Here is a 13,325-nt window from a genome sequence, read left to right as displayed (position 1 = left end):
CACCTTCCCCCCCATGTTTTTACAGTCACTTTTTAAGGTAAAACTGCACTTAAGTTTAACAGGTGCTTAAAATGAAATTCAACTTAATACTCTAGACTGCAATACTAAACATTTTTCCATGTGCATGATTTGATTGAGGGGACTATTCACATGCCTAAAGGCACAGCCCAGGAAGGAGAGGCTGTACAATTAGGCATACCTAAATACCTGTCAGTTATGAATACAGGGTCAGTAATTTTGTTCAGAGAAAAAACTCAAATTCTGTTCAGTAGTCTTTTGTATGTGCAAAGGTTTGTCTGACCATACTTGCTTTCATGAGAAACAAGCAGTTTATTGTTAGATGTAACTTGATTTTTAACAAGAAAAATAAATGCTATTTTCTGTTAAAGTTTTAACTAGCCAAATCCAATCCACAACTTCTCATGCCACAGAAGTCTGCCTCTATTTCTTTTTTGAGGTCTTCTAAAGTTTGAGAACATTCTCCAAGTTAAATTAACCTAGACACTTCCATTTCATGTATTTGTCCACAATGAAACATATTGAATGATGGATTCAAACCAAAATTTTGGCTGCAAGTTCACTCTTGGAAAGTTCAGAGTTGGATCTGGTTGCAAGCCCTCCTATTCAGGAATATTCTGATTCAAGATGATTTGAGCCCCTACCTTTAATTTATATCTTTAAAGACTTACATGGTTTAGGCTGTAGCTACCTGAGAGACAGACTCCCACTGAGCACACCACAGCACCTAAGAGCAGAGAAATGCAGTGGTCCAACTTTTGGATGACAGGGCTGGCAGCAGAACACTTAGTGAAGGCATCTTAATACTAGATTTCATGGTTTGATAGTTTGTTAATCTTCAGGGTACAGTGCAAAAGTGTCTCAACAATTTCATTAGATACTTTAAGAAACAGTTTGAAAACAAGTTGTCAAGCTATAGGGGGAAGAACTTTTGAAAGCCCTTGACAGCTTGTACACCATAAAAGCAAAGATGTTAACTTTCATCTATTGGTGTGGGATGCAACACTTTCCTTGCAGCTCAGCAGCTTGTCAAATTCATTTTTTAAATAGTCAAAGGGTGGAGAAAGAAATAGGGAAGTCAGCTTTAATCCTTTTTGAAGAGTGCTTACTATGATCCTGAAACTGTACATAATTTAAAGCTCCAATTTCAAATTGTGGTTCTGGGGAAAGGACTATACAAATTAGTCATACTTCATCATTAGAACGGCTCAATGGAATTCTCAATTAATGTATAGTTTGGGGGACATTATTCCTTATGAAAATAGAAATTTTTTTTAACTCTGCAGCTATTTCTACCCCATGGAGGAAAACATTTGCAACAAAAGCATGCCATATGATAAAGACACTTCAAACTAAGAAGCTATTGGATTTTAATTTCATGGAGTTTGTATCTATTCTGTCAGTTGTCTCCTTTGATTTGGCTAAGGCAAAAATCATTATCCCCATAGAAAATTTTATGAGTGCTCAGATTCCTTTATTCCAGAACCAAAGGCCCATCTGCATCATGAAGTGGCTGCACTGAATCCAAAAATCTGGTCCATATCAGAAGGGTCAAATACCAATCTATGTAAACACATTTTACTAAAACCGGAGACATTATCTGCACCAACATACCTTCCTCAAGGCACTTCACCATTCTTTAAACTAGTTTAAGTGGGAAAGATTTCTAAACTTCTGAAGCTAAACTAACCAGTAGCTCATCCCAAGAGGAATTACACTGCACATCTATTTCCACTCTTCTCCCTCCACTAAAAACTATTAACATACAGATCAACTGAAAGTACAGGAAACTGTTAGTGTCTAACAGTTCTGTGTAAGTATCTCTTTTCCAGATATAGCCCCTCTCAATATGAATTTTAATAGCAATGCTACTTAATTAATTAGTTAAGTACAGCAAGTAAACTTACTTTTTTTAAAAAACAAGGCACTGCAAAAAACTGAACATTTCTGAATTTGAGATTTTTATTTATTCCACTAAGGAACAGCAGGGCAATTTCTCAATCTCACTGTGTCTTGGAAATGTCTTTAGCGTGACTTGTAAATCCATAGGAGCAGTATTTTTACCATTGGATTTGATCAATCTTGCATTATTAGCCAATTGGTTAATAAGACTGTTGCACAAACATTTAAAAATAAAATCTTTTAAATTCATTCCTTCACAGACAACTCAATGTTTCCTATCACAATAACTTATGCTTGAAAATTAAAGCAAGGATATTTAGTGTTTGGTGGAAATATGGGAAGTTTCAGAACCATGCATACACAGGGGAAGATACCCAAATATAAAAAACAGAACTACTCTTCCTACACGTGTATCCGTGAAGATATCTGCAGAGAAAATACATAAAGCTTTCAGTCCTTCAGGAGCACTTTATAGCTACAGCTGATTTATAGATAAATGGAGTTTCAAAAGTTCAAAGTGAGCCACTATACGGTCCTGTAAACAAAAAATTCTAGGATACTAAGGACAGTCAGTAATTAATAACTACTTGAAGAGTTATGGCTGTTTCTTATGGAGTGCAAAGTCAAAACTGTTCAAAACCAGAGAATCATTTAATATCAATTTACACTTAATTCTTTTTAATTTCAACATCCCAGTAAAATATACGAAAACAGTCTTTCCACAAGTATAAAGTGTGGAAACATTTTAAAAATAGGGGAGTCATTTTTTTTTTTTCTAATGCAACTGTGATCATCAGATTCCATAGTTTAATCTTGGTAACAGTTTCTTGTTGGAAAGAATCCTTTTGTTTTGTGGCCTTTGCATGCACTTAATTGGAACCAAGTTTGCAGAATGTCGTCTTAAGAGCTCACCAAAACATAAATCATGCTAGAAAAGAAAAGAAAAATTTTAAATGTACTAAATTTAGATGCAATAGTTTGATTAGGTAAGTTAACAGTATTATGCACAGATTCATTCCACACTGAAAAAGAGCAGACACACACAGCTTGTCATTACAATAAAATACTGATAGTTCACCATGACTATTTAAAAGCCAGGTTAAGGCATTAAAAATGAACCCGTGAACAGAAGTGTTATGTATATCACACACTCTGACACTGGGATTAAGTTGCAGTAACAACAGGGAGCTTACATAGGCTCAAACACACATATATATATATTGGAAGTTTTTTTAATCATGTTTTTCCTAATCATCTTGTATGATCACATGAAGAAATGCTGAGCCATCAGTTGTAACCTGACCGTCAAAGTCAGTCTATGAAATGTATTGGTAATAGTACTACGTCAGTACATTATCACCAGCTATTGCTTCCCACATCCCCCCTTTTTAGAGTTTAACTTTGCATTTACAGCTTCTGTATCTTCTCACCCGTGACGTATGACCATTCTACCAGCAAACTTCAATGAAACCCAAATTTTAAGACAAATAAGTCACTTCTTTGAAAATATTAAAATCCCACCCATATTAAAATCCCAATACTTTTATAATAAAAATTAAAAGTTTGGGATTTTTTGGTTCTTTGGTTCAGCTTTATTGCTAAGTTATGATACAAACTTGGGGGGGTTGGGGGAGGGGGGCTGGTTGTTTTTTAAAATATACATAGACATTACATCCCAGGCTAAGTGTCTGAAATATTTTTACAAATTAAGATAAAAATGTGGGGGCATTTTGTCTTTTTTTTTTTAAAGGAAGTTTCATATAAATTTGAATTTTGCCTCTGGGTTGAGCTCAAACAAAAAGTTTCAGGCTAAGAAACTTACCCATATAGGTAGTAAAAAAACGATAGGAGGTAAAATGCTAGTTTGCACCATCCTTCCTTCTGACAATATGCTAAAATATCTGCATTCATAATGGTTGTAGGATCATAGAGACCTGGTCCACTCATCACAGGTCTGCTCATATACCTGGAAAAGACAAATTAGGTTAGCAGTAAGTTTGGAAAAGAAAGCTATGGGACAAGGAGGTTCCCCCACCCCCAAAAAACAAAATAGAAATTTGTATAAGGAACCACACATCTTTAACTGTACTAAACATTTACTCCATCCAGCAATTAAACCATGAGAGTAAAGTCTGAGACCGCAACCTAAGACCTTGCCTGTCTGGGGATGGATCACTTGATGACTGGCTGTTCTGTTCATTCCTTCTGAAGCACCTGGCATTGGGTACTGCTGGAAAACAGGAGAGTGGGCTACATGGACCACTGGTCTGACCCAATATGGCCGTTCTTATGCTCTTATGGTGGTTTTTTGCTCTGTAGCTGCACTGCACTAGCATAGTTTATCTCAACTTCAAATCATACTACATTATACAGGGTGCTACAGGATGGGCATGACAACCCTTGAAAATAGGATGTATGATCTAAGGCACCATATTACAGGCTTATTAAAGAACTGGAAAAGGTGCAGAAGAAGAGAGCAACATGGGATAGAACCAACCGTAATTCGTATGGTAAAATACTTAGTATGGCTTTGGTAACTTCAGCACCATTTAAAACATGTCCTGCAGTACTCCCATTCTTGCTTATCAAGTTGGAAAAATATTCCTTTTAAAAAATAAAAGGAAAATAGCCTTTTTTACAACTGCAGCATAAGATTTTCACCATCTATCACAATGGGCCTTTACGCTTTATTGCTGAAGAAATGGGACAATTAACAGAAACATTGCAAAAGGACAGTAAGTTATAATTAAGGCTACGATTGTCACGGAGGTCGCAGAAGTCATGGAATCCGACAGAGGTCGTGGAATCTGTGACTTCCAAAGACCTCTGTGACTTCAGCCCTGGTGGCTGGGAGCTGCAGGGTCCCGCAGCGGGAGGGAGCTGTGAGGTACCCCCGCTGCCTAAGTCACGGGCCCCCAAGCTCCTGGCCACCGCTGCAGGGCAGGGGGACCACCCCACAGCTCCTTACCACTGGAGAAGGGGACCCTGGAGCTCCAAGCCACCTGGCAGCTGCCCATTCCCTTCCTATTTTATCATGGATACTTTTACTAAAAGTCATGGACAGATCACGGGCAATAAAGAAAAATTCACGGAAGCCCGTGACCTGTCCCTGACTTTTAGTAAAACTATTCATGACAAAATCTTAGCCTTAGTTATAATTAACATGAGTAGAGAGATCAAACTCATCAATATTACCTCCAAACATGGTAAGCCAACAAAGGCATATTGAGACCCAGTGTAAGCCACTCTGCTGCACAGAGAAACATAACACAGAAGAATGCATGGATGAGGTACTCTGGAAGTACAAGCTGAAAAAGAAAAATATGCATCAGAACATGTGATTACACAACATACAGTTTGGTCTGAATTTCTATTTAAAAGGTAAATTATTGGTGAAAAATTCCATACTACTATATAGAGAGAAACACTCAAATGGGCAAGTAAACTGCAGAAAGTGAAAACAGGAACTGGCAGAATACACCCTGATATTTACAGAAAAGTTTATGTATATTCATGAATACCCAAGAAAATGTACAAGTTGGAATGCTCAGATTATGGAAGCTTTTATTATGTATTAATTGGCTACGTGCACTGAGAACAGCTCCCACATTTTATACAACATACCTCTGTAACATAAAAGTAGAGCATCGAGATATTTCTGCACATGCTCCACATAGAAATATCTATGGGAAAAGTAATCCCTATAACAGTTTATATCAGGGGTCTCAAACACACGATCTGCTGAGTTATTTGCTGTGGCCCACCCAGCTCCCCTCACCCCCGTTCCCTCTCCCATCCCCCAGTGCGCTGAGTCTTCGCTCCTCTGCCTACCTCCAGGCGCTTCCCGCCACCAACCAGCTGTTTGACAGAGCTTAACGCTTTCCAGGAGGGAGGGGGGAGGAGCCGCGCTATGGGGAGGAGGCGGAGGAGAGGCAGGGCAGGGGCGGGGATTTGGGGAAGGGGTTGGACTAGGGGCAGGAAGGGAGCAGAGCTGGGGTGGGGACTTTGGGGAAGGGGTTGGAATGGGGGGCGGGGAAGAGGCAGAACAGGGGCAGGGCCTCATGGAAGGGCTGGAGTGGGGGTAGGGCTGGGGGCTTTTGTATCTTTGTATGAAAAGGTGTCAGTGATGCGGCCCTTGGGCCAATGTACTAGTCCTCATAAGACCGTCGTGGTGATTTGAGTTTGAGAACCCTGGTTTATATGCAAGAGTTTGTTTTGTATTTTACTATTTTTGAAGTTTTGAACTTAAAACAGTATATGTACAATATTTATTAAAACAGACTATTACCAAAACCTTATTTCCGGTCCAAAGCTTTATTAGACAAAAGGAGCAACAACATTGTTAAGCGCACCAATATGCACAAATACAAGCAATATGCTTTCTGCAAGGTAGGAGGGAACAACAGTAAAATGCACATACAATTTGTGACATATTAGCCAGTTCCATTTTCCTTTGTACAAGACCTTTCAAATACCTAACACCTGCCTTCTTTTTAACATTGTGCTTTCCAGCAGAAGTGTACAGAGGTAATGCTGATTACTCTCAGATTACCAAGAGCATAAAATACCAGGTAACCCTGCTAGCGCTATTAAGAGATAAGCAATATAGAAACATATGTAGATTAAATGTAGGTGAAATACCCTAAAACCAAGAAAACCCCATGCTCATCACAAGAGTAAAATCCTTCAAAGGCAAATATACCAGAAAGAATTGTATCACCTACTTTTTTGAATTATACAGTTCTCCCCAAAAAAGTTCATCTATACATCTGAAATGCTCACAGGATAAACTACTACAAGCTGTTTCATGTAAAAATATTCAATTGCTACTACATATTTCAATCAAGGGTTTATGATAAACTAAAGATTTAAGTTAAATTACTAAGGAGTCTACTCTCTAAGTGAAGCACACACAAGACAATTCTGCTTCTTGACTTTGCCCAATTTGTGCGCCTAGGATGACTGCCTCAGAATGTATTTTGCAGGTTTTTTTAATACTGTCTAAAAGCAGATATTTGTTTTAAACACCTAAAAAGGTCTAACTATAAATCAGAAGCAAACAGAGTTTCGTTCCTAATGCACATTCTAATAGTCACTTAAAGAAACAATTGTCAAACACCACCAACTGACATCAGCACAAACCCAAGTCATCACCTTTCTTTACATGTGTAAAACAATTATTCTTCTTGTCCAGATCACTCTTGTATACTCACCATATGTAACTTTTAGATGTTATTCCAATTATTTAAACTAAAAAAAGTCTGACCACCAAGCAAGACCTGTTTGCTAGACCTCAAATCTACAAAAATTAAGACTAACCATGTGTCTCAAAGCATTCACTTCCCTTCCATCTAGGTTTGTGTGTTCTGCCACCACACCAGAGTATCAGACTGCCTTTTAAGTATTTCAAACAATGTTATCCTTCTTCATTTCCAGCCTACACGAGAACTAGGTTGATTAGTTTATAGGTTACCATGCATTTTTCCCTAAAGGCTAGGAAGGAAGAATTATTATTTCTAAATACTCAAGAGAAGCTTGGATACCACTGCGATGGGGGCTGCATACAGAGAGGGAGATGCTGAGCATTATGTGAACCAAAAATGGTACTCTAGAGAAGTGTTTAATTCTCATGACTAAAAATGTTCTCCCCTAGAATTTAAACTTCAAGACAATGGATCATGTCCCTTCATGTATTTGTAAAGCATCATGTGCATTTATCATACTCTTTAAAGAGTAACGATCGCAAATTCACCTCTTCATGACTAATCTAACTCCACTAGCATTGTAAATACCACGTTCAAGATTTTCAGTTTACAAAAAGCTATCATATAACACCTCATGCATGGATATTAACATTAGGTTAATAAAATATTTGCTTTGAACATGCACATTATAACAGCCTTTTATTTAAATTTGTGATAAGATCATAATGCATAAATGTAGTGAGTATTTGCCTTCCCCCATACTGTTGCAGAAATGACTGTAAGACAGACAGAGTTGGGGAAACTGTTAGATGCACAGCTATTCAGGCACCACTTTCCAAGATACAATCTTCTCCATAACATCATCTTTCTCTCCGCTCACCCACCCTCATGCTGCAAAGCTCTCTGGCTGTCTAGGACACATTCTTTTTCAGTCTCCATTGGTGTGATTCTACTTAATTCTGCAGAACACCATGATTTACAGTGCAGCCTTCCAGAGGTACACTTCACTACTGTGCTGCCCTATGTTTTTATCTCAATCTGGCCACTCCAAGTCAAAATGAAAGGGATGGTGAACGGGAAAAGACATACTGCGTTACTGAAAATACATACTGTCTAATAAACTTCCTTAATATTATTTGTCTGTCAAAGACACAAGCAAGCTGAAAGTGCTTGAGGCACAGCATTAACGAGTAAAGGAGTGTAATTAGAGTTGTATCCAAGAGAGTACACAGTATTCTGAAAGAACGCCGGGGATATCCTTGAAAAGCCAACCTCCACCCCGGAAATCATAAGGCCAGATCCGAATTAACCCCTTTTTTTCTTTTCTTTTTTTAAACAACCTAGTCTCCTAGATTCTGAACATCAGAAAGTTCAGTGAACCTGGCTTGAGAGAGGATACCATTTATTGTACATCTTCAGTTGCTGTGACTATTCAATACATTTTAGGCATATAACAGTTTTCCCCACTTCACTGGGTAAGCAAGCAAAATTATTTTGCACAAAATGTGAAAGTTCATGAAGTTATTATAAACCTGAACAGACAAAACAGGCAGATGAGCAAGCACACTGAACAAAACATCTTAATAGTAATACAAATGTTCCTAACAAAATGAAAGTAAAGGTGGGATTAAAACATTAAACTAAAAAGCAGTACACACCTTTAATGCAATTTTGACTCTTTTAATCTTTTTGACCTTTTCAACTGTCTTTGTGCCGAAAATGTAAAAAGCAGATTGAAAGAATGTTAGTAGGACAGCTGACAAGATCATCAGCAGATTAATAATAGTCAGAATATTCAAGATTGAAAGTAAAGAAGAATCAGATAAAGAATTCTGTCTAGAAATTCTATCAAATATACTAGACATTACCAGCAGAACAGAATTTTTAATGACCTTTTTGATTAAATCAAGATAATAGCAACAAAAATTTATAAATTAATGCAAAGAGGAATTCTTTATCATGTAACTTACAGGATTGAGTGTATTACATTGGTCTATGGGATTCTTGTAATCAGTCTTCAGTTCATCAAATGCTATAATCTAGAATAAAATTGGAACAGTTAGGACTCTTCAGTTCAAAAGCAGTAAAAAACATCTCACCACAAAATATAATTTATTGGTACAGAGCCATAAGTGCTACGAACACAATCTCAGTAAGGTCGTTTTACTCATGTAAGAGAAATAATTCCATAAACTAAATCACCTAGAGCAAGAAAGTATTTGAAACAGGTCTGCTTTGGTTTAAAAAACATTCAAGCACATTTAAATTAGCTTCAGATTATTCTGGACATTTTCTATACTCACAGTGCTCTGGCACTAAATCTTTGCATTTCATTCCTTCATTCCCTTTCCCCCACTACCATGCAGAGGAGTTATATAGTGACATTGCAAATAGCATTTAGTCCCACAGAATATATCCAGGGTGCATAAAAAAAAAAAAAACCAGGAGGCTGCACACATGACACACTTCCTCTGTGCTGAGTGCTTGTCACTTAATTAAAAGGAAGCGATTGCAGTCTTTGAAGAGGCTGAATGGATGTTATCTTCACGGTCAGAGTGTGAGATAGCAGGCAAGGGAGATATATTCAGGAAAACGTCAAGAACATCTTTTAATGACAGAACTTTTACCCATACACTGATGCTTAGGAAAAGGTGAACCTGCCAGGATGAAAAAGAGTCAAAGCCGTTTTTTTTGAAAAATGGATACCATGGCATCAAACAAGACCAAACAGGTCATTCATAAATAAAAAAGCAAGAACCATAGAAAAATAAGTATGAGAACCAAAACATCAAGTAATCAGTACTATCAGTATCCTTTATATTCAATGTAAACTAGAACATGTTTACAGAGCATCCTTTATGTTACAATGAAAAGCTTATTTAATAACTACAAAGCAAAAATTGAAACTGAATAAATCTGAATATATGATATGTGCACACACACTATTCATGTTGGGGAGAAGCACTTAAAACACATTTTAATTTATTTCCTCCCTCAGATCCAATGATACTTCCTGGTTTGCGTAAAGCTGCCCGAGGATATATCTTTGTAGCATCACTTGGATAATATGAGTCTTCTGGTAACAGGGATGTCCCACAACGATGCATCATGGGGCAGATTCAGCAAACCAAGAAGTTGCAGAGGATTAATGGAGAAGAAAATTATAAAATATTCGTTAACATACTCAGGAAAAAATTATCAGTTTATCTGGTACACATCTAAATAGGTATCTTAGCAACTGCAGGGACCAAAACTTTTTCCATTAAAAAAAAAAAGCTTAAAATTCTGCTGAGATTAATGGCTTAGTCCTCCATGCTCATCAAGGAAAATATCACCCTCAAAAAATCCATTCATTCACTTATAAAGTTCATTCCTAAAGATGATCTCCTATCAGTGCTTCTCTCCAAGACCAGGCATCTCATAGCTACTTGAAACTAGGTTTCCTAAGGTTCCACCAGTGGATTTTCTACTGCCACAGAGGGGAAAAGACTAAGACCTCAAATAATAAGTAACATTTACTCAGGATTTAAATTTTCAAAAGTAGCATACCACGGGGAAACTTGGAAAAGCTCACTTTTTCCATTAAATACAAAAAACTTATTTGACTTGAGACTAAAATATTTTAAACACATATTCCTTCAAGTAAAACACCAATATTTAAAAATATAAGATGCCCACATTTTCAACAAAAATGTTTAATAAAACAAACCCAGTTTTTGCATTAGCCTCTGAAAATTCTACTCATCTACAGGTGAATACTGTGAGTTTTGCATCATTAAGGTAATGATGAGCAAGCAGGTGAGTTTTCAGGACAATTTTGCAAAGTTGGTTTACACCAACAGGAAGTTACTAAACATATCTGATCAATTATTTTACACATACCATTTCAAATATACACAAAATAGGGCACTATTCCTCAAACCAATAATCCCTAAACACATCCAGCCATGGCCTAAGGTCACATGCAACTGGGTGCAATTCTGCATGGTGCTGAGTTGGGCAGGGGGGAGGGGCTAGCAATAGTGGAGTGGTTAAATCTCTGCCCTCACCCCGTGTGCACACAGGTGGGATGGAGCTGGCTCTCTGTGGGAGTAGCAATGGTAGAGATGGCTGGGGAGGGGAGTTGGATTTCTGCTCCCAACTCTGTGAGCACATGGGGATGTAGAGATGGCTCTGGGAGGTCAGAAATGGGGGCAGGTCAATCTCTGCCCCCACCCCTGCCAGTGAAGGGGGGTGGAGATGGCTGGGGGGCACCAATGAAAGGATGTTTAAAACTCTGTCCCCATCCCTGAGTGCAGGGGGAGAGGTGAGATGGCTTGGGGGGGGGGCTGCAATGTGGGGGCAGTTGATCTCTGCCCCCACTCCTGTGAGTGTGAGGGGGGCGATGGCTTGGGGGGGCAACAATAGGGGGGCAGCTAGAGCTCTACTCTCCACCCCTGTGAGCACGGGGGGGGCAGCAAAGGGGGGGTGGTTAGATATCTACCCCCCCACCTCTGTGAGCATGGGGGGAGATGGCGCAGGGGGGCAGTTAGATCTCTACCCCTCCCACCCGTGAGCACAAGGGGGATGGCGCAGCAATAGGGAGGCCGTTAGATCTCTTACCCCCCCACCCCTGTGAGCGCAGGGGAGGGGATGGCTCGGGGGGGCAGCAATGGGGGGGCAGTTAGATCTTTTTCCCCCCCCCACCCCTGTGAGCGCAGGAGGGGATGGCTCGGGGGGCAGCAATGGGGGGCAGTTAGATCTCTTCCCCCCCCATCCTGTGAGCGCAGGAGGGGATGGCTCGAGGGGGGGGCAGCAACAGGGGGGCAGTTAGATCTCTTCCCCCCCACCCCTGTGAGTGCGAAAGGGGAGGGGGCAGCAGGAGCGGGGTGGTCAGATCTCTTAACCACAGCCCTGTGAGCGCGGGGGGGGGACAGCAATAGGGGGGCGGTTAGATCTCTTCCCCCCACCCCTGTGAGCGCGGGGGGGGACAGCAATAGGGGGGACGGTCAGATCTCTTCCTCCCCACCCTGTGAGCGCGGGGGGGGGGGGACAGCAATGGGGGGATGGTCAGATCTCTTCCCCCCCACCCCTGTGAGCGCGGGGGGGGGGGAACAGCAATAGGGGGGACAGTCAGATCTCTTCCTCCCCACCCTGTGAGCGCGGGGGGGGGGGACAGCAATAGGGGGGCGGTTAGATCTCTTACCCCCCACCCCTGTGAGCGCGGGGGGGACAGCAATAGGGGGGCGGTCAGATCTCTTCCCTCCCACCCCTGTGAGTGCGAAAGGGGAGGGGGCAGCGGGAGGGGGGTGGTCAGATCTCTTACCCACAGCCCTGTGAGCGCGCGGGGGGGGGACAGCAATAAGGGGGCGGTTAGATCTCTTACCCCCCACCCCTGTGAGTGCGAAAGGGGAGGGGGCAGCGGGAGGGGGGCGGTCAGATCTCTTCCCCCCCACCCCTGTGAGCGCGGGGGAGGGACAGCAATAGGGGGGCGGTTAGATCTCTTCCCCCCACCCCTGTGAGCGCGGGGGGGGGGACAGCAATAGGGGGGCGGTTAGATCTCTTCCCCCCCACCCCTGTGAGCGCGGGGGGGGCAGCAATAGGGGGGCGGTTAGATCTCTTCCCCCCCACCCCTGTGAGCGCGGGGGGGGGCAGCAACAGGGGGGCGGTTAGATCTCTTCCCCCCCACCCCTGTGAGCGCGGGGGGGGGGGGCAGCAACAGGGGGGCGGTTAGATCTCTTCCCCCCCACCCCTGTGAGCGCGGGGGGGGGGGCAGCAATAGGGGGGCGGTTAGATCTCTTACCTCCCCCCCCCACCCCGGTGAGCGCGGGTCTGGAGACGGCGGTGGGGGAGGAGGCACGGAGCAGCGCGCACGCGCTCACACACACACACCCCGGGGCCAGGAAGCGTCCCGGCCACAACGGGAGGCCACCCAACGGTGCCGCCGCCGCCGCCCGCCCGCGGGCAGGGGACGAGCCCCGCCCCGCCCCGCCCCGCCCCGCTCCGGGCGCCCCGGCCCGGCACTCACATGCCAGATGGCGAAGAAGATGAGGGCGGCGGTGAGCAGCAGCGCCAGCATGTAGCAGAAGGCGGCGAAGGTGAAGGCCATGGCGGCGAGAGCGGGCCGCGCGGCCAGCGGGGCAGCAGGAGCGCGGGGGATGCCGGGCCGGAGCGCGGCCGAGGCCGGGCCCGGGGATGCAGCAGCGCAGGCGCCCTGAGGAA

General features: G+C 42.4%; 1 protein-coding gene across 1 annotated transcript; it reads right to left on the bottom strand.

Moving 5' to 3' along the window:
- Positions 1–2,552: 2,552 nt before the first annotated feature.
- CNIH1 (cornichon family member 1) lies at positions 2,553–13,325 on the bottom strand. Its single transcript, XM_077819604.1, has 5 exons — positions 13,132–13,325; positions 9,095–9,163; positions 5,116–5,228; positions 3,743–3,886; positions 2,553–2,848 (listed from the first exon to the last, which is right to left on the bottom strand). The coding sequence occupies exons 1-5, from the start codon at positions 13,210–13,212 to the stop codon at positions 2,821–2,823; spliced, it is 435 nt and encodes a 144-aa protein (XP_077675730.1). The 5' UTR covers positions 13,213–13,325; the 3' UTR covers positions 2,553–2,820.

Source organism: Eretmochelys imbricata, chromosome 6, assembly GCF_965152235.1.
Source record: "Eretmochelys imbricata isolate rEreImb1 chromosome 6, rEreImb1.hap1, whole genome shotgun sequence".
Taxonomy (NCBI): Eukaryota; Metazoa; Chordata; order Testudines; family Cheloniidae; genus Eretmochelys; species Eretmochelys imbricata.
The sequence above is the reverse complement of the archived record's forward strand: the minus strand, read 5'-3'. Positions and strand labels throughout refer to the sequence as shown.